This window comes from Tribolium castaneum, chromosome 9 (assembly GCF_031307605.1).
Source record: "Tribolium castaneum strain GA2 chromosome 9, icTriCast1.1, whole genome shotgun sequence".
NCBI lineage: Eukaryota > Metazoa > Arthropoda > Insecta > Coleoptera > Tenebrionidae > Tribolium > Tribolium castaneum.
Window position 1 is genome coordinate 1408116 of NC_087402.1, and position 21368 is coordinate 1429483.

At 36.5% G+C, this 21368-nt stretch overlaps 1 protein-coding gene across 2 annotated transcripts in view; it reads left to right on the forward strand.

Moving 5' to 3' along the window:
* LOC107397812 (uncharacterized) overlaps window positions 1-14971 on the forward strand; it is a 122246-nt gene extending 107275 nt beyond the window's left edge. The window contains exons 8-10 of one of the 2 annotated variants that reach the window (XR_001574825.2): window positions 13417-13501; window positions 13839-13977; window positions 14052-14971. Coding sequence is in view for 1 of the 2 variants with exons in the window: in XM_015979365.2 (XP_015834851.2) it covers window positions 13417-13501; window positions 13839-13866 (113 nt within the window). In the remaining variant the exon portion in view is untranslated. Of the gene's footprint in view, window positions 1-13416; window positions 13502-13838 lie in introns of both variants that reach the window. The other variant, XM_015979365.2, reaches the window with a different exon arrangement.
* Window positions 14972-21368: the final 6397 nt, after the last annotated feature.

A 21368-nucleotide genomic window follows, 5' to 3' on the forward strand; every position in this document is an offset into this window, starting at 1 on the left:
CTTAAAAGTCTTATTTTTTGCCCTTGTACGCTCCAAGTTAGAATATTGTGCAATTATTTGGTCACCTATATATGCCACACACATAAATAGTATTGAATCAGTCCAAAGAAAATTTTTGAAGCTGCTATGGTATATTTCTTTTAAAAATTACCCCGATAGGGGATGTGACCAACTAGTGCTTTTAAGGACATTTAATATCAATTCTCTAGAAGTTAGGAGAATTATCTCAAGTATTGCATTTTTACATAAATTACTAAACAACAAAATTGACTGTATTGCTCTTGTTAATAAGATAATTTTTCTGGTTCCTAGAATTAACTCACGGCATCCTATGACTTTTTACAGTTGCAGTTGTAATACGAATGTTCTATTAAAATCACCTTTATATGTAATGTGTAGTAATTTTAACAAAATTAGCAGTAGTTGTGATATTCATTTTCATTCATTTAATTACATTAAAAATCATATAATTAGTTACTTTAGTAGCTAGGTAAAATTTAATTTTAGTTCTTGTTTCTTAATTTATTATTATAGTATTATTATTAGTTTGTTTTAGTTTATTTAAATTATTAGTTTTTGCTTGCAGCACGATCATTAAGTTTAAGTTTATTTTCTGTAATTGGGTGTTTCACCTGTTGAAAATAAAATAAATATTATTATTATTATTATTATTATTATTATTATTATTATTATTATTATTATTATTATTATTATTATTATTATCTCCAAGAAAATAGCAAAAAATTTTTCAGATATTTTTGTATGCAGGGATTCCATTTTAACGGACGGGACACCTTGCACAAATTTTTAAATTTTATTTTTAGTTTTTACAAACAGTATCAGAAAAAGTGATTTTTTTGTAGGAATTTTGTACCAGTCAAACTGCTGGCAACATTTGAAAATTTGAAATTCGAAGAGGATAAAGAAATACAAACTGATGACGGACGGGACACATTTTTATTAAATGAAATACTTCAATTTTAATTTTTTTGTCGCAAAGCATATTGAAAGAATCTTAACATTACTAAAATCATTTTGAAATTTCAGTGCCAACTTTCCTGAAATGGCAGTGTAGTAGAAAGCAAAACAGCCCATCTGGTGTGTAATAGGTCGTAGGTTCTTTGGTAATCCCCTTTAATCCTTCATTAAAAATCCGTGATCGATAAGGCAGCGCTAATGTTAAACGGCTATCAAATAGCTGTAGGCCGTATCCAGTTTGAAACTCGGCGAAATGAGCTACTAAGGTCATGAATATTCACGTCCACGCTCTATCCTAGTGGACGTAAAGCGAGTAGATTAGCGCGAAAATGTCCCCTTTTCCTTGGAGCGGCAGCCGTCCCGGACACATGTTGACAGTCGATCAGCTCTTTGTTATTTATGCCTCCATACGCGGGGTGAAATTTAATCGAATCCTTCCCCCAACAACAACAGCGAATAATTAGTGCCGTCCAGGGCAATAAAAAACCAGCCCGCTGTCCACCTTTCGCATTCATCCCTCGTACATTAAAATGATTTCAATAAGGCCGTGTGGCAACTCTCTTTTAATATTCATATCGCGTTCGAGCAGACAAAAATCGAGAAAGGCGGCGGCGGCGGCGGCGGCGGGCCTCGGCCCACTTGATGGAGCCTGCTTATTGCGAATTCCTGTTGTCACGCGTGTTGTTTTAACCGGAGCCGTGACAAACGCGTAATTGTGTGACTGTCATGTTCCAGTCGACGAGATTAGGATTGGGGGCGGCGCTATCGCCACTTAAATGACGCATATTTTCAGATCAAATGGAAAAATTCACACCTGTTATGTAAAATTACAGGGATTATTGTTATTGTGTACCAGCCAGCGGACATATGTCGCATATTTTGATAGAGAAATAAGCCGATTTTCTGACCATTAGGCGGCCGTTATCGGGCCGCCGGGAATGGCTTGTAATCTCGCTTTTTATGCGCCCTTTTCCAGAGAGGGAGAAAACCGCACCGGACCAAAAATTCCGCGATTTACAAGCACCACCGACAGCAATTTACCCAATTTATGGAGAATGGGAGATGCGAGAGAGGGCCACAATGGGCTACTTCAATATTAAAATTGATTTTTTTAAAGGCGGACTTTGCAAAGGTATTGTCTGGCAAAAATTAAAAAAACTACACCGCCAAAAGGCCACTGAAAACGAGAAAAAAGTAATTATCTTAAAAATTGCTTTAACAAAGGCCAGACTAAACACACAAGAGTTTGTTACAAACATTATTTTATTAAAATAACCTGCAAAACAATAACTACATTCGCATGACGACAACATCTTTTGCAAGGTTTTTTAGCAATCTTACATGAATCCATCACTAAAGCTAGGCACATAAACAACGGTTAACTATTCTAAACAATATATTATTGTATCATAAACTCTACAGAATCAGAAAAACAAGCGGTTAAATTGAAAAACTGTCAAGATTTAAATTTAATTATTTTCCCGGCGCATCCACCATTTTTGCAATAATTTAGTTTTATTTTTTTATCAATGATACTGTTTTTTTCAAAATATACAGTGTGTTTCACAGTTTTAGGAGCATAACTAAATGCAGTCATCACTAAATAAACCAGTACGAACGTATTTAAGAATACTGAAAAATGCCGTTGTCTTCTAAAGCGGCAACAGCTTGTTGGTAGTGATAGGACAGATAGATTAGACTCGGTTTCGTTAGGACACGTAATGACTGTTTTTTTAAATCAATAAATAAATATGTAATGATTAATTTCTAATTTTTTCCATCAGGTTCGTAATATTCGTAATAAATTAACAATAATCAAAAGACGATATTTGCCGGGTTGATATTTGAATTGAACTGAATGTTTTATTTACTTTGTGTTAAAATTAAATTTAAAATGGCTGTTTTGTGCAAACACTGTTCCGTTTTCCTAATTAACACTGTTTCATTATTTGTGTGTTTTCAAAATCGCAATTATTTTACTTTGAAAAAACTTGATTAAATTTAGAAATAATTAAAAAGCTACGCTGTTTTATGTTTCCGTACCACTCCAGTTGGGTTTAAAGCATCGAAAAATGGTTATTCCTGCGGGTCAATGGCTAGAAATCATAATACGCGCTAATCCCGTCTGCGTCCGTATTCTTTTATCCAACAATAGGCGGAAATCCACAATGGAATTACCTTGTTAGTGTAACGATGTGGGCTGCATTCACAGTTGCATCGACGCGTGTTTACCAATGGGGTTCACGGTTGGTTGGTCGCTCCGATTGCAGCATCTGTCGCAAAATCGCATAAAAATGGAAACGCCCTTGAGATATTCCCGACATTATCTCCCCCCATGTTTGTCTAGTCTCCACGTCTGTAAAATCACCATTATCCCGAAAATTTTAAAGACGCCAGGTGAAATATGATGATTAAATTTATCCGATCGCCGCCGTGCAATCCTTTATATCTTTATTGTCCTCGGAAGGATAATAACATTAGCGGGATGGCACGTTTCCAATGCTGCATTATGCAATCTTCGGACGGACCCTCGACAAATTACGCCCGCTCAAAACTCACACTTGAAGCCATAACAATAACAATAAATGCAGGGTGGCTGACACTTAATCTAATTGTGTTTGTATTTACACGCTTTGCCATATTTCGAACGGATTTCGGCAAGGGAGCGATAATTATTCGCACACCGCACTGCAGCCAAGCAAAAAGCACGGAAACAATACGGACGGATTAATCTATCTCTGGATAAAGGCGCCAACCGGAAAACGGCCGATTTTTAGAATAAGAACAAACTGCTTTAATATCTCCATTACTGCACCTGGAAACATAAAGTTTAGAAGATCGTACGTTTTTTCACAAAGAAAAGATTTTTGAAAATTTGAATAAAAATTCGACATTTTTTAAGAAATATTAAAGTCATAATTAAAATTTATTTCATACAAAAAAAATGGCCAAAGTAACAAGAAAAAAAAAATTTGTATATTCCAGTGTTTTTTTAACGTTTATATTACGTACTTTAAAAACCATCTTTATCTTTTTAACAGTTATTAGCGTATTTAAAGTACGACTTAACTTAAAATTGTATTTACGTAGAAAACGTAAAAAAAATTAACGTTATTAATAATCATATATACAAACGTTTATTTTAAACGTATATTAAACGTATATTTTAAACGTATATTTAACGTTTTAGAAAATCTGAATTGTTTTTTTTTGGAACGGTCTAATGTTAATGTAACCTTTTAATTAAACGTTATTTTAAAGTTGTGAAACGAAATATAAATAAACGTAACTAATTGTACAAAAAATGCAGAATATATAGTATGTAACTAATAAAAAAATTAGAAAAAAACATCCTTCAAATTATATCAACTTTTAGAAAAGTAGGAGAAAGTGCAGTGTTGGTATTATACAAGTCCACATTTGACAACCTTTTTAAAACGTAGCTTGTTAACGTTGATTACTGGTTTTACATTTACCATAGTTTTACGTTATGTTCTTGCGTTACAAAATCGTTTAAGTAGTTGTTTTACGTTACAAATAACATTATTTGCGTTAATTCAACGATAAAAGTACAAACAAATTATCGTTTTTTTAACGTTATTTTTACGTTAGTGTGCTAGCTGAGTTATAGAGTTACTTAAATATTAATCTATCTTTGGATAAAGGCACTAACCGGAAAACGGCCGATTTTAAAAATAAGAACAAACTGCTTTAATATCTCCATTACTGCACCTGGAAACATGAAGTTTAAAAGATCGTACGTTTTTCCACAAAGAAAAGATTTTTGAAAATTTGAATAAAAATCCGACATTTTTTAAGAAATATTAAAGTCATAATTAAAATTTATTTCATACAAAAGAAATGGCCAAAATAACAAGAAAAAAAGATATAAATTTGTATTTTCCAGCGTTTTTTTAACGTTTATATTACGTACTTTAAAAACCATCTTTATCTTTTTAACAGTTATTAGCGTATTTAAAGTACGACTTAACTTAAAATTGTATTTACGTAAAAAACGTAAAAAAATTAACGTTATTAATAATCATATATACAAACGTTTATTTTAAACGTATATTAAACGTATATTTTAAACGTATATTTAACGTTTTGGAAAATCTGAATTGGTTTCTTTTGGAACGGTCTAATGTTAATGTAACCTTTTAATTAAACGTTATTTTAAAGTTGTGAAACGAAATATAAATAAACGTAACTAATTGTACAAAAAATGCAGAACATATAGTATGTAACTAATAAAAAAATTAGAAAAAAAACATCCTTCAAATTATATCAACTTTTAGAAAAATGGGAGAAAGTGCAGTGTTGGTATTATACAAGTCCACATTTGACAACCTTTTTAAAACGTAGCTTGTTAACGTTGATTACTGGTTTTACATTTACCATAGTTTTACGTTATATTCTTGCGTTACAAAATCGTTTAAGTAGTTGTTTTACGTTACAAATAACATTATTTGCATTAATTCAACGATAAAAGTACATCCAAATTAACGTTTTTTTAACGTTATTTTTACGTTAGTGTGCTAGCTGAGTTATAGAGTTACTTAAATATTAATCCATCTTTGGATAAAGGCGCTAACCGGAAAACGGCCGATTTTAAAAATAAGAACAAACTGCTTTAATATGTCTATTACTGCACCTGGAAACATGAAGTTTAGAAGATCGTACGTTTTTCCGCTAAGAAACGATTTTTGAAAATCAGTCTCCAATAAAGTGAAATGGGGTGTAAAAATTTGAATAAAAATCCGAAATTTTTTAAGAAATAATAAAGTTATAATTAAAATTAAAATTTTGTTCAAATGATTCGGTTGTTCGGTGTTCCCGCGTGTTAAAAAAATGAAAACAACATTACCCATTCACATAAAAAAAATAATATTAATTAGTTAATTACAATATTCTGAAACTACAATAACTAGATAAAAAAAAGCTTGTTATGTGTTCCGTCGTTCGATAAAGCCGGCTCGCCTCCCTTTTGAAATAACACTTCCTTAAATGCACCTTCCGTGTCAGACGTCCTGCAGGAGTGTATCGTAACTGTCCGCGTTCCGTCTCGTCGACCTATCGATCCTGCAGGATGGCCTTGTTGCGACGCGACGTTCGATACCACCCTTATGAAGCCGTTTCTTTTCATGTCGTTGGGTTGTGACAACACCCTGTTCATTATGCATCGTGATTTTTCACCGAAATCGCGTCCTAAATGCATCTAGCGTGCGACTGGATAATTGTTCCTCTGAAAGAACGGACGTCGTTTTTCATCTTCAATACTTAATAGGCAACACGAGTTCCTGGTAATCTCCCTAGGCGGAACTAGAAGAATACGAGGCGGGTGTTCTTTTATTGGGACGGTGCTCTATTTGCTACGGGAGCAGACATTGTTATTAAAATCCAATTCTATTCAACAGGGGCATTTAGAAATTTGCATAAGGAACGACTTGATGAGAAATTGGACAGGGAATTAAAGAAAAAAATGTGCATACGAATTTTTTTAAAAATAATTCCGAGCTGTTTTTCTCGATTAATTTGATAGCAAATCAAAAGTTGCATTGTCGCCAATTGCCAGCTATGACAAATAATACGCAGTGATAGTGGAAGGAGCTTTCAAATGTCTCAAATCTTAATGTACTTGAGAAGTTCATTTAGGAACGAATTGCCACTAAATTGATGGAGACTTTCAGATGTCTATTCCAGTTTTAGCAAGTTTTTAGATGTTCAGATTTGCAATTAAAGCAGTTGCAACGTGTTCTAAGTCGGAATTACTTCGCCGAATGAAGTTGGAGGAATTTGCCTAAAGTCACAATGACGAAACCTGGATTTAAAAAAACACTGACTGATTATTTTAGCCAATATGAAATATTGACCGGCAAAAAAATTTGAAACTAAATTAAAATCCGGGATCTAATTTTACTTTCTAGGTAATGGTTAAAGTTTAATTCAGCTTCTGCTTCTATTGCTTGTATAATTTGCTCACCACAGTGCTGCTGCAATTACTGCACTATTGTTGTTTCGCTCGACTGACCACGCCGCAATATACAAATTTATTACAAATTATATTGTAATAAAATGTTGAATATCTGATTTTCTTCCCTTAAGGTGTATTTAAATTTTCATTGATTTTCTAGACTAGCATTATTCTGTAATAAAAATTATTGACTTGAAAGTCTAATAAACATTAAAACACAGCATTTTTGAAATTTTGCCACCAAATCTTATTTTTTAATGAAAGCTCGGTAACTTTAAGAGGTTTTGTGATATCTATGCAAAGCATCAGAAAAGTAAGTCCTAAATTTACATTTTTGCGCCTTTTTTGTTTGATTTAGTTTATTTTTCTAATTTAAATTTAAAAGAGTTAATGGACAAACTTAACTAATCTGACTTTTTTAACTATATGTAGGAAATTACAATAATGTGATACACACAGTGGTATCAGTATCAGAAGTGAGTTTTTTTGGTAAAATAGTTCGCAAACATTTAAACTTTTGTGTAAAATTTTGCGACTAAAAGCTCCATTATTTCATACAAAAAAAATGGCGAAAGTAACAAGAGAAGAGGTCCGAGATATAAGTTTGTATTTTCCAGCGGTTTTTTAACGTTTATATTACGTATTTTAAAAACCATCCTTATTCTTTTTAACAGTTTCTAGCGAATTTAAAGTACGTCTTAACTTAAAGTTGTATTTACGTAAAAAACGTTAAAGAAAATTAACGTTATTAATAATCGTTTTACAAACGTTTTTTTTAAACGTATATTTAACGTTTCGGAAAAACTAAATTTGGTTTTTATGAAACGGTCTAATGTTAATGTAACTTTTTAATTAAACGTTATTTTAAAGTTGTGAAACTACTCCAGCATTTTCTATTTGTAACAAATTAGAAAAAAACAATTAAAACCATTCTTTAAATAATATCGACTTTTAGGAAAATAGGTAGTAGGTGCAGGTATTATACGATACCACATTTGAAATTTTATTTAAAAGGTAACCTGTTTTCAAATATTTAATAACTGCAAAAAAGCAAGTTATTTAAAATAGTATTTTGAATGTGTAATATTATTAATTACATAAAATTAGATTTTCACAAAAATGTTCTGTATTATGGTAATTTATAACGTTTTTTAAAGGTAGCTTGAGGACGTTGATTACTGGTTTTATATTTCCCATAATTTTACGTTATATTCTTGCGTTATAAAATCGTTTAAGTAGTTGTTTTACGTTACAAATAACATTATTTGCGTTGATTCAACGATTTTTTTAACGTTATTTTTACGTTAATGTGCTAGCTAAGTTATAGAGTTACTTTTCTAAATTTTAACTAAGTTTGCTTATTAATTGATAATATAAAAAATCTATGAAGCTTTAAATTGTGCCAAATATTAGTATTAAAACTTGTTTTGCCGTTTCGTTACATTTAAGCAAACGACAACTACTGTAATTAAAATCGTAATGAATCAAAGAAATTCTAGAATTCTATAAGAAGTTCTTGAGGAAAAGCAAAAAGCTGGTAAAATGTGCTTAAACCGTTGCCCCTCTTGTGATTTCCTCAGTAAGGGCAGATCGGATCGATTGTCAGTCAGCATCTGATCGACGGATGCACCTCGGAAGGTGTATTCCGTGGGGCGTCAGATAGGTTTACGTGCCGACTGAACGAGGGCGCTTCACCCCGTTCAAAACTGGGGCAATCGATATCAGAAGCCCCGCGCGGTGCAATCCGGCCGCCCCATTGCCAGTGCGTGTCTTTCCGGCAAATGTGAATCTTATCAACTCAAAACAAACAAGTGTCAGAAGGAATAAGGCGCGAAACGGTGCGACCGCCCCCACCGCCGCCATGGTCGACTACATCGACAGAATCGGTGAGTCGGGGGCGGCCAACCGCCCCCATTTATATATCGATCACGTGCACGCTTTATTTGTCCCATCGAACTGCATGCGCCGAAATACCAGCACCGGAATCAGGAGAGACGAGAGTAAATCATTGTGGGGAGGTTAATTATTAACACGTGAGAGCGGGAGCGCCGCAGGGGGTTGTTGTGGCACCGGTATTGTTTGCACATGCAAGATTGACGAGACTTTGGCCACGTGAACTGACCACAAGATGCCCGAGTACGGATCTGTACTTAAACTGATTCTGGATAAATGATTGTTTATGGTTAATAATGGATGGCTATTGGGGTGGCTTGCTATTGGTTTAGTGCAAAATTTAATGCGAGTTTATTACATTCCGGCTGATTTACTGGATAAACATAAACAACTTTCCACAAATAATTTATTTTGTATACAATTACAATAACTTTATCCGATCGTAAGCGATAAAATATTGAGTGACGGTAACCCAAACCAGTCTGCATGTGCAAAATAGATTGGCTAATTTACCTACTAAGTCACAAAAACTGGGGAATCTGATAACCGCAATTTATTTTTGGAGTAATAATTGGCTTAATGTTACCAAATGAGGCAAGCGGGAATACACGTTGGGCATAAATAAAGCTCAATATTGGGATTTTTACAAACTATTCCGTTCTCTTAAGAAAACAACAAACAGAGACAAGACACGAAAAAATTATCAAAAAATGCCTCATCCTAAAATTTGTGCGTCAATTGCAATCAACTTTTATTTCGCGAATAAAATTTAGTTTCTGGGCTAAAGAACGTAATTCAGATAGCCAATCAAAATCGTAGTATTTTACGAAAAATTGTTACTACAAATCGGTAGCAATTCAGATTCTATCCTGGGCCGAGTAATTAGTTTGTTCAGCGAAATGGAATACCAGTATGAACTTTTCCCTACGTTTCTGCTTTTAAAATAAGTCACTAAGACTAGATGCGTCCCAAAATCTGTGATTGATGCGTTTCGCATTTTAATCTTAAAATTTGAGCGATTCATTGTAGCTCCCCGCCAATTTGAATTTAATCAGCAGAATCCACTCACATGTAGGCAACGTGTTGCGAAACGGCCTAAGAAAAATTGCGGCCATAATTCCTGATGGTGTCGAGTTGACAATTGAGTCACCCCTGCAGCCAAGGGAGCGATGCATCAAGCAAAACCGGCGGGGTGTGTTTATAAACGTAGCCGTCGATATATCGAATTAGTCGAATTTTTATGTGCGTGTCTTCGAATTTCATTAAAAAAATCAGGGGGTGAGTTTTAAAAACCGTCGAAGAACAAGGAAGCGGTCTCGGACAGTAATCTAAATTGAGGAGGGTTAAATCGACTGGCGGGGTGAGTTGCAGGTAATGAATGTTTATCGGGGCGAATCACAGCGCGCAAGCGGTACACTAAAGACGACCGTCTACATTTTGCCCAGATCGATACCGGCTAAAATACACCGGTGTCCTGTTTGTTCGCAAAATTAAACGTTTATTGCGCTAATTGGGGGGCGATAAGGTTATTGGGGCGAATTTAGTGGCTCGATAATAGCCGCCGTTTTTCCACCGTCATCATCTTTATCGGTGATTTAGAAAATTTGCAAGGACGAAGACGTTTAACTTTGCGAAATGGTCGGTACGCAACCCTCGTCGCATCGATAATTTATTAACGCTCAACAGCTCCACGCTCCCTGCAGATTTTATCCAGTCTCGTACGAACACGAGTCGATGTTTTGCATTCGGGGCCAATCCCTAATGGCGATTACTTGACAGTGATGGACTTCCGGAAGACGGGATGCGTCCAAATCGTTTCGACACCGCAGGGCTTGCGCCCAGATTTTTACCCCAAAAGACAGTTTGTTGTGCAAAAATGATAATTATTTGCGGCTGAGATTGGGTGTGGGGCCTGAATCGTTATTAAATCCGTCGCGTACAGGGGAAGATGTTAATATGTGATATAGGAGAGCAACCCCTTCAATTGAGCATATTGTGTTCGTGACACTGTCGACTCCTTGATTAGTACTGCTAGTTCTCATTATTCTGGATGCTGCAAACACCACAACAAAGCCATATAACGACTAGTGCAGAACTATATTTCGCCCAAATCACATAACCGCCACCAAGGTGAAATCGCGCAACTAACAACGACGCCGCTTTAAAACAATAAACAGAGAGGGTGTGTGTATTCAGGAAAATTAATGCTGGGGCTGTCACTGACTGCTCCGCTTCTCCTTTGCCTCTATTATTCGCGATAGGTGTACACGGGCAATTAATTCATGCTTTGGCGAAACGAAATCGCCAAGTTCAAGGACCAAGGACAGAAAATGTCAAGAATAAACGACCAGATAACTTTAAATTGTTGCCTGCGCCTACTAAAAGGTGCAGGGGATTCATTTCCAACGCGAAAACCAGAAAATTAGTTTAGGACTTAATTGCAAACAGCAACTATGTTTTTTTAACAATAAATCAATTAAAAATATTTCACAGTTTCGTTAAAAAAATTACACTTATTAAGATAGGTAACAACAAGGGCAGTTATATTATTTCTAAAATTGGTCTTAAAACAATTTTGCGTTTCTAGAGTATGAGAATCAAAAACACTTAGTATATAGTAAGGAAATTAAAAGAAATTAAACACTTTAAATATTTTATTAAAAAAAAAAACAAAAAAAAACACTAATGATTTGAAAAAGCTTTAATAAAACAAAGCTGTACTTTATTATTTTCATGCGTTTTCTACAATCATTACGCAGTTCGCTCTAAAACGATTCAATTTTAAAATATTTGGAGAAAACAAAAAAATTATTAAAGCTTTGAAAAGCGACTCCCGGTAACTCACTTTTCTTATAATCCTTTGGATACATGTTTTATCATTTGCAAAATTATGAAAATTATGAAAAATATTTTTTCAAAATCCAAAAGTCGCAAGAAATGATGACTGGTTGAGTTATTTTTCCAGAATATATTATGTAATTATACAGCGTGCTCAAAAACTGGCGCACCAACTCAATGGTGTGTGGTAGAGAACTGGTTACATATAAAGGTAAAAATAGTAAAAAAATTCTTTGTATTAAAGTTTTTGATAAATAACGGATTTTAGATAAATGATATGTGGCAACGTTGTCTAACAGTCATGATCGCAATAGAATTTGAGCAAGAATAAATATAAATCATTTTTGAAATGGTTTCCTAGGAAACAATTCCCAGTGTTGGCACATCTACACAATGTGATTTTTTGGATGAATTTTAATTTTTTTAATTTAAAAAAACTGCTAAAATCTGATAGTAAATTTAAAAATGATTATTCATCGTTTTGATACGGATCGATTACCTGGTATGAAACATGAAAACATAAAAAAATAATGAAAACTAAAGACGTTAACACAATAAGTTTGTAGCTCCAGATTTTTTAAAATATGACTTTAAGAATTTTTCAACATTTTTCCCGTAATCTGCACTTGCTTCTCAGTAACGTACCACTGAGTTGGTGCGCCAGTTTTTGAGCACTCTGTCTAAGTTTTGTTTTTTACAAAAATTACGAAATGTTTTTAATCATTTGTTCAGTTCCCGCAATATTTTGAAAAATTTAAAAAATCATATGATGTGACTTTTTGGGAATTTTGTGTACTGTTAAAATCAAGAAAACTACGAAATGCCAAAATTATTTTGAAAAACCAAAAATTTATGACTTTAAGACATGATTAACGATTTTCTTTTTGCACTTGAAAGTCTTTTTGACAAGAATTGTCTTTTTACAAAAATTAAGAAAATTTGCGGATCATCTGCGGATCATTTGCAAATGCTAAAATATTTTGAGAAAACTCTAAAATTTATAAACCTTTGGGAAGTGATTGTGGGTTCACTGGTTGGTTTTGTTACCTTAAAACTTTTCGATAGGCTCTGTTTTTCGCAAAAATCAAGATAATTTCAAGAATAATTTGCCCAAAACTGAGTCATTGTCAAAATATTTCAAGAAACCCAAAAAAAATTAAAGCCCTAAGAAATCGGTTCACTATTTTCTTAAAGTCCAAGCTTTGATTTTTGTCAAAATTTTATTGCGCTTGTTAGTTACACGTAGAAAATGAGTTATTATTAAGAAAATCCAAACGACAAAGACAAACTTTTTACGTTTTTCTATCCCGGCATCTTCTTACTTATGCATTTTGCATTTCTAGTATTTAACTATTCAATCTTCAATTTTGGTTTTATTTATGGAGTTTACATGATGATATGTACTGATTTCTGTATTTTGATTGTCAACATGATACCATACAGTTTCATTTGATGCATTTTCCGATTTTCTTAGAATTGGGGAAAAATGATATTTTTTTGAATACACTGCAGCAAGATATATAAGTCCAGGTCGCTTCGTGTGTAAGGAATGTCCCCGAGGTGCGTCTCCGCCTCCGCGCTCTTCGTCAATGCAATTAAAGCTCGATCCCGATGCGTATTTACATGAAATTGTTTGTTCATCGTCCAAGCGGGATATTATTAATCCCATGGTTGTTTGACTTGAGTTCGTGCAAGTCCACGACGATTCTTGTTGACAAAGCGTGTTGTTGCAGAGTACGTGCTCAGCGGCAGTCCCCGGACCTCCGGTTACCCCGCAAGGTCCCCCATGTCAGGCAACACCACAGCCCCCCAGCACAGGTAAGTCCGATTTCATTGTTCCGGTGCCTCTTTCCGGATCCTCATGAATATTCACTAGCGTCGAGTGTAAATGATTAATCATCATTACTCCGGACGCGCCATTAATGTTTTATAATGACACGTGTTTATTTACGGGTTGTATTGTTTGCTCTTTGGAAATGAAACGCAAATACTAAAGCACAGGGGCCTCTCTTGGCCGATGTCTGGACTCGACTCGCTGCTTTTTTTTCACTTGTCGGAAATGAAATAATTTCGTTTTAATTGGTACCAGATGCGGCATGTGATTAATTGACGCTTTTTCACTTAGTGAGATGTTTAATCATTCATTTATTTTTAGACGGGAGGATTTTTTGATAAAAAAATGATGAGTGGAATTAGAGGATGGAGCGAGTTATGAGCTGGATCAATTAAGAATATTACGTGCTTTATGATAGTTTTAAAATTGATGGAGAGGACGAAGCCACTCGAGACTTAATGTACTTGAAAAGTTCATTTAAGAACGACTGCGACGGAATTAACGACGACTTTTTGATGTCTATTCTTGTTTTAGCAAGTTTTTAGACGCTCAGATTTGTAATTAAGGGCAATTGCAACATGCTCGCGTCCGGAATTGCTTCAGCCAAGTGAATCAAAAGCACAACGAAATCTAAAATTTTGAGTTATGGGTGTTTGGAGCCACCAAAAAAAAGAATTTCAAAATTTATCGATATATTAATACAAGTCCAAATTGTTGTTTTTTTGCATTTATTATGAGAGGCTGGTAACGAGAAGGCGTTTTAATTTTCAATAAGCGCTTGGTAGCGAGCCTCCTCCACTTTGCACCTGCTGGTTAATTCATGTAATCGTGGTTCGCGTGACCTGCAACGATTTTAAAAATTTTCCCATTTAAGTGAAGGAAACCGTCGAGATCAATGACTGATTGCGACCGAAACGACAATTATTTGTCGGTCGCATTTCAAAATAAATTACGATTATCTCCACCGTTGACAGGCTAATAAAGTGCCTACAAAAATCTCCAGAAGCCTTCCCATTAATATCAGTCTGTGGTGTTAACAGGAGCTTGTTTCGGATGAGGAGTGAGGTCAAAGTTGCAGCGCCCAACTATCCGTCAGCTTAAAATAGAAAATGATTTTCTTGGGAAAATTGATAAGGAATTATTCGTGTTCAGGATTTGTATGCCGGGAGGTGATTGCGTAATTTCGACGATAAATTTCCCGACATCAAGGCGCATATTTATGTGACTGGGAGCGGGATTTATGGACGACGAAATTTCATTTTTTAATTGGTAACGAGACGGTGAGGGGACTTCAAAGAAGGCAAAAGAAAAAACTAAGACACTCAATTAAGCCAAGTGTGAAATTTATTTACTGGCAACGGTTCAAGTTTGTTGAACCTGCGGACAATTGCGATTTATGGGCGAATTAAACGCCAGATGCCCAAATATCGACACGCGAAAAACTGTAATTCTTATTCAAAAAAATAAAAAATTTTGCAGCCTAGCACTGGTTTTTTTTCGTTTAAAATCGAACCTTAGTCGCAAAATTGTTGAGTGGTTTGTGTTAAATCAAGAGGAGTTGAACCTTGCCTCTGATCCGGATCTTAATTAAGCGAAACAGTGGTGCTTTTGTTTTTATAGAGCTCCGCTTCCTGATTGGATCTTTTAATAAAATCGCCTCAAGTCGAGTAAATTCTCGGTGGCAACGGTGAAAAAGGAATAGGTCGTAAGTGGTTACAGATTAATGTCGTGCTCGGTCCATTTGCGCCTTGATGATGGCGTTATCGACCGAAACACGTGTCGGCGAAAAGAAATGAGCAATCGTGTGTGTCAGCGTGTGTTGGTTTTCGACCTGTTTACACGATTCCGGCGTTGTTTGGATTGCCTCGCTGTTGTTTATCACAACAGCGCTGTTTTGAGAAGTGCAGATTCCGGGACCACCCTTCTGTTATTATTATAGGCCTAATTGTAACGTCAGACGATTCCCATTTACCCGGAGTCGATATTGTGTGCGTTGAAAGTTCCGGGCGGCCTTATCTACCCGAAACCATTCAACTCGCTTAATTAATGCGCGAGGACCGGATGAAACTCCGGGCTTACCTGAGAATTTGATTAATTCCGCGAGATTTTTCTCGCGACCGTTACGATGACATTTTTCTAAATGTCGGTGTTGCAGCTAAGGCAGCACGCGACAACCCTTATTTATTTCATGATTTCGCTCTAAATATTTATAACGTTTCTATCCCCGGATATGGACGCAATCTCGGACAACGAAGCGATTTCTATGCAATCAATAGATAAATTATACAGTTGATTTTTCCAACCAAGTACGAATTGTTTTCAATCTCCGCCCTTGCGCCCAAAATTCTATTAACCACACACAAAAAATAATTTAAAAAGTGCGCAATAACGCGCCCTAAATTCCGATTCTCTTTTCAAAAACGGCCAAATTTATTCACCCTTGTTCCAGTTGTGGCATGATGAGGCGATTTATCGCAATTTTTCATCGTCCCAATTGATTACGAACCGGTGTAACCGCGGCTAAAACCGTGTACTTAATCAAATATTCATGGTGGCGATAGTGGCGCCCATCAATAATCATTACAAGAACACGATAGAGCATGTTGGCGTAATTCACGTGTGAGGTTGGGTATTTTTAATGGGATTTTAACATTGAAATGGACTTTGTGCGTGCTTTGAGGCAGTAACGGTGGGAACGGGCCGGTGCACCGGCCAGACAATGTCGAAGGCGCCCCCTTTTTACCGCCGTAAACAAATCCCGCATTCCGGATGGGAGCACGTGGCCCCCAGGTCTCATTAAACCATGATTAAAAACAAAGGCGCCCGAAAGGGAGACACGAACGCTGGGAAAAAACAACCAGACGCAAATCCTGCACGACAGCAGATATCATCGCCATGGCTGGAAATGCAACCAAAGGGGAAAGAAAGGCGCAGGATTTCGGAAATGTTTCATAATTGCTCTCGCAAAAATAAGGGACGGGGTTTTGATTTTTTCGGAATGAAACTTCATTCAGTGCATGCGTTTCGTCGCTGATTTAATAAATTCAAAGTGAAAAGTTTAAATAGTGGCAATTGAGTCAGTCACGTGTGCCTCCGGATCGATAGTGGTAACACATGAACGGTCCGCCGACTTCAACAATACGCCTCATCAGCGTCATTGTCATTGTCTCATGCGTGCTGCCTCGATGATCAGCCGCCGTAATTAACTTGTTCGATTACTCCGGCGTGGGGGCGGCGTCACAAAGGCCGTCTTAACGCATTAGAGCCTGGCTCCAGGTGCCCGCCACCCCCGGATCAATCATTCGCGTGTGGCCATCGAGATGAATCAATTTTAAAGCAATTAATCCGCGGAAAGAATTTGCCGGTCGCTTCATATCTTGTTACGCAATTTCGGGGGAGCTTTGTACAAGTTTCAGTCATTAATTGAACTTTCATGAGGTTGCTTGAAAGTGATTTTCAAGTTGGAAACTCCGGAGGGCCGCTTTTTGCGCGCACGACTATCGATCCGGGAATAGATTAACAATTAACCTTTTCGAATTTGACTGAGTTTTTGCCGGCGATGTCTTCGAGCAGTGCTTGAGGATTCGATTCCCGGAGGGACGGCGCACAATGGGACCAGACACATCCATTTTGCCACTGCACAAATATCACAATTCCGGGGAAAGTTATTTTTTACGTTACGGAAAAGACGAGTGGGGTCCTGCGGGACGTGACGCTATGTCTGGAGTGGTGTTAAAAAGTTAAAAGCGTATTTCGCATAAATTATGTGTGTTGGATACACGTAATGAAATTTTTGCGTAACTTGATTGGGCAAACTATGTGGGGTGGAGGCGCCATTAGGCAGCAAAGAGCCGGAAATTAGAGTTAACCGAATTGCACAGGCTCGGCGGTCGAGTTACTTTACCGTTCCTCCATCGACAATATCAAATAATGAAGTTCTAATGCGGAGAGATGTGCGGGCCTTATCTGCGCCCCCTATCGAACGTCCCGTTATCAGTCCGGTGACACGGGTAAGCTTTTATCCGACGCAGTGCTCGTGACGTCCTAAGCACAGGACGTCCTTATAATTCTATTACTTATCTCCCTATCGTGCTTTTTTATCTATTAACCCCCGAGTTGACTTTTGTACGTCTTAATTACATTATTCACTCGGCTTTTATGTCTGTGCGTCAGATATATAATAAGAATGCCATCCGTTTCTGACGTGCCCTCTTAACTAAGCCCCTTAATCAAGTTTCCGGGAGTTTAGATACGAGGAAAAACCTCGCCAGAGACGTGCACAGGTCTAATCAGACCACATGCTTATAAAACGGTCGCTTGTCTTCACGTGATCGTTAAAAAGCGGTTTTTCCTCCCTCCGGAAATTCCGGAAGTCGGAATTGATTAGGCCATAGCTTCGAACCTTTCAAGTTTAATGTAGAGATTCTCGGTGTAATAAGATTTTCATGAGGCTTAGAGACGTCTGAAAGACGTATCCCACTTTCGGGAGAAATGCACAGCAATGTAATCCTAAAACCGGGAAGTAGGAGCATTTACGACGACCTCCAAATTGTTATAACACAAAGAAAATGTCGAGCTGCAACGATTTAAAACTTCCTCTCATGCTCGCACGCCCATCTTTGAAACAATGCACAAAAAAATTTTCTGTTTTTTTTTCATATTCCCGGACGGACAAATTTTTAGATTTTATTTTCAGTTTATTATTTGCAACCTACACTAGAAGCCATATTTTTAAAATTTGAGATACGACCAGAAAAAAAAATACAAATTTATGACGGACGGGACACAAAATGACCTCACATTTTTATCCAACAACTATTTTTAAAGTAAAAGGTGAAACCTGTTGAAACTTTTGAGCCGCCAAAACCGAAAAATAAGGCAAATGTGCAACGACTTCTGCTTAATTTATTTTTTGTTTACACATGACGGACGGGACAAAAAATTTTGTGTGTGAAAATAGCTCTTCCGACAGGTGTTAAATATTAAAGACCTTAACAAAATTAAAACTAGACAGTGAAAGAAAGAGAAGAAGCAGGTATTAGCAGCAAATTAAAAAACCCGATCATCTCTGGAGATCAGGTCAACCTTGCAAATTTGATAATGAGCTAGGACTTAGCAAAATCGGCTCAGCCTTGGATTCTTTTCCCATTGAAATTTGTTGATTATTCTCCCTCGCCCACTCTCCCAATTAAAACTTTTCGCTGTCGTCGTAATCAAATGGCGTCAAATCTGCTCAATCATTTTTCGCGTTTCATAATCAGCGTCTTCACATGTCGAAGCTTCCGATAGGAGTTGCCGGGTAACGAACGGGACGTCGGGTACCGTCACACGCCATCACCATGACGACGACGCCGTTTTAATACGACGCACTCTACCGGAATCGGCACCGGAATTAGATCGAGGGGGTCATCGGGCGCCGTGATCTGATTTGAATTTCACGCCGAAACTCTTGTTTACTCGAGGTATCAATCGCAGACGAAAGAAAGATCTCCAATTATCGGCGAAATCCTCGCCAAATAAAACGGGAGAAATCCGAAAAAATTAAAATCACTTGAATGATAAACGCCAACACAACACGAAATTTATGGTTAATGGCTGCATAAAACAAGGTAACGTGTCTGGAGATTTTAATCGGGCTAATTAATTTTGAAGATTGCCGTCAGTCACGGCACACGTTTAAATATTTTTTCCGGCTTGTAAAGTGGTTAATTTTTGTGCTGTGACACGGCGCCGAAATCTGTGCACACTTTATGCTGTAGCTCGACAAACAAATGTATAAGTTACTCGGAGTTTGTTTGATTGCTACGTGAGAACAAACTTCGCCAACAAAGAGCTGTGTGCATGGAAGCCGCAAACATACTCCGGAGCGCCCGGAAACTCCATCTGCTTTGCTTCATTAATAAATGAGAGAGAGCAAATTGCTTTCATTTAAGAACAGCACACCGCAAAATAAATTACATTAATAGATAATCTCCGGCGACTGCGAGACGAAAAATTTTTGGGAGACTCCGGTCATTAAAGGAGCCTTCTCAGAATTACACGTCATGCGGACGGAACATTCAAATTAACTCGAGTACTGTAGCATCTGTAGATAGACCGCCCTTGTTAACAGCGTCTCTTGTAGTTATCTGCGCTAAAGTACAGGCCATGCGCTCTCTAATTACTGACTATAAACTAATGGAATACGGCGCTTTTTGCTCGCTACAAAAACACGATGACTGGAGAGGATAATTTAACGCCATATAATCTTAGTATCTGCTTTCAAACAGATGTGATTTTGAATAATAATCAACGAAGCGATCGACAGCACGACTTCAAAGCTCAAATTTACAAGTGCGCTATTTTTGTAGTAATTCGAATTGTAAACTTGTAACAATTAATAATTAAAAAAATGTTTTCGAAATAAATTTTTGCTTTGGTGCTTGGATGAGGCAAATGTTTATTTGCAATATTGTCCTGCGAGAGCAAGCCTTCTTTTACGGTGTTATAAAAGCGCCAACAATTAACCATCTACGTGAAGTTCATCTCCCGTCCCCATATTAACGCTTTTACGATCCATCCGTTTAATCCCTGTGCCGTAAATATGGCCAGATATTGAGTCAGGGGACGATCCGCAAACAGCAATCAAGTGCGTTGCAGACGCGCAACAAGCAAAACTCAAACGACACACGTGTGTGCGCTACTTTGTAAAGGATTAAAACGGCACTGAGCGTATTAATTAGAGTGCATTTGACAAGCCAGCTCGAAATTATCAATGAGATGTCTGAAAACCAGTTTTGACCTCCTGCCGAGCCAAAAATTGATCGTTCTACGAAATGTAAACCGCGCTAACGAAGTCATTTCCTTTGGAATTAATGATCCGGGATTCTATTTCAACCACCTACGGGGAAAATACGTCAGAGACGGACTTTATACGCGATGATTTTTTTTTAGCTTCGATTTAGATTGCAGAAGCAAAATGGACGGACGCCCTTTGTTTGCACAGACGTACGACACGGGGTGAGAGGTTTCGGGAGGAAATGGGCGCAGAATACGATACAAGACGAGATAAAATAACACACATTCGAGGGGGCTCCAGATTTCGACAAAATATATACTCCTAACGTAAAAATAACGTAAAGAAGGAAACGATAACTCGGGTTAAAAATGTGCACGAAAATAACGTTATTTGTACGTAAAATATTAACGTTTTTTTAAATAACTATTTAAACGATTTTGTAACGCAAGTGTATAACGTAAAATTATAGTTAATATAAAACCACTAATCAACGGCAACAAGCAACGTTTTAAAAAAACTTTTTTTTTTCATTATAAAATATGCAATATGAAAATATAAAAATGAAAAAACTTTACCATGAACGGGAACATTCGTGTGGGTCTAATTTTATTTTAAACGGTAAAAATTGGTAAAAAAGATGGTTTTTAAACTAAATAACAACCTTGTAAATTGTAACGTACATATGTCAACCGTTGTAACGTTAAAATAACGTTATATCTACGGCCGTGTGTTGACTGGGTACTTTGTAAAACTATTTCTTTGTCAATTCTTTTGAGTTGATACAATGGCACTTTACCAGATTCAATTGAATTTACAATTTTCATCGTATTTATTTGAAGTTCTGCTCTAGTTGTACAGTATACACGACGATAAAGATTGTTTATCTCTTTATCGTCTTGTATAATAAATAACTATTATTTTCGGAATGACAAAAACTGTTATTACTTTGTTTCGCCCCAATAATTTCGTTGATCGGCAAGTAGGTTGAGGAGATTAAATCAACACGTGTCCCAACCCTAGCAAGTGCGCCAAAGACCCTAAATTAGATCCAAGATTTTAATCACGGTTGTCTT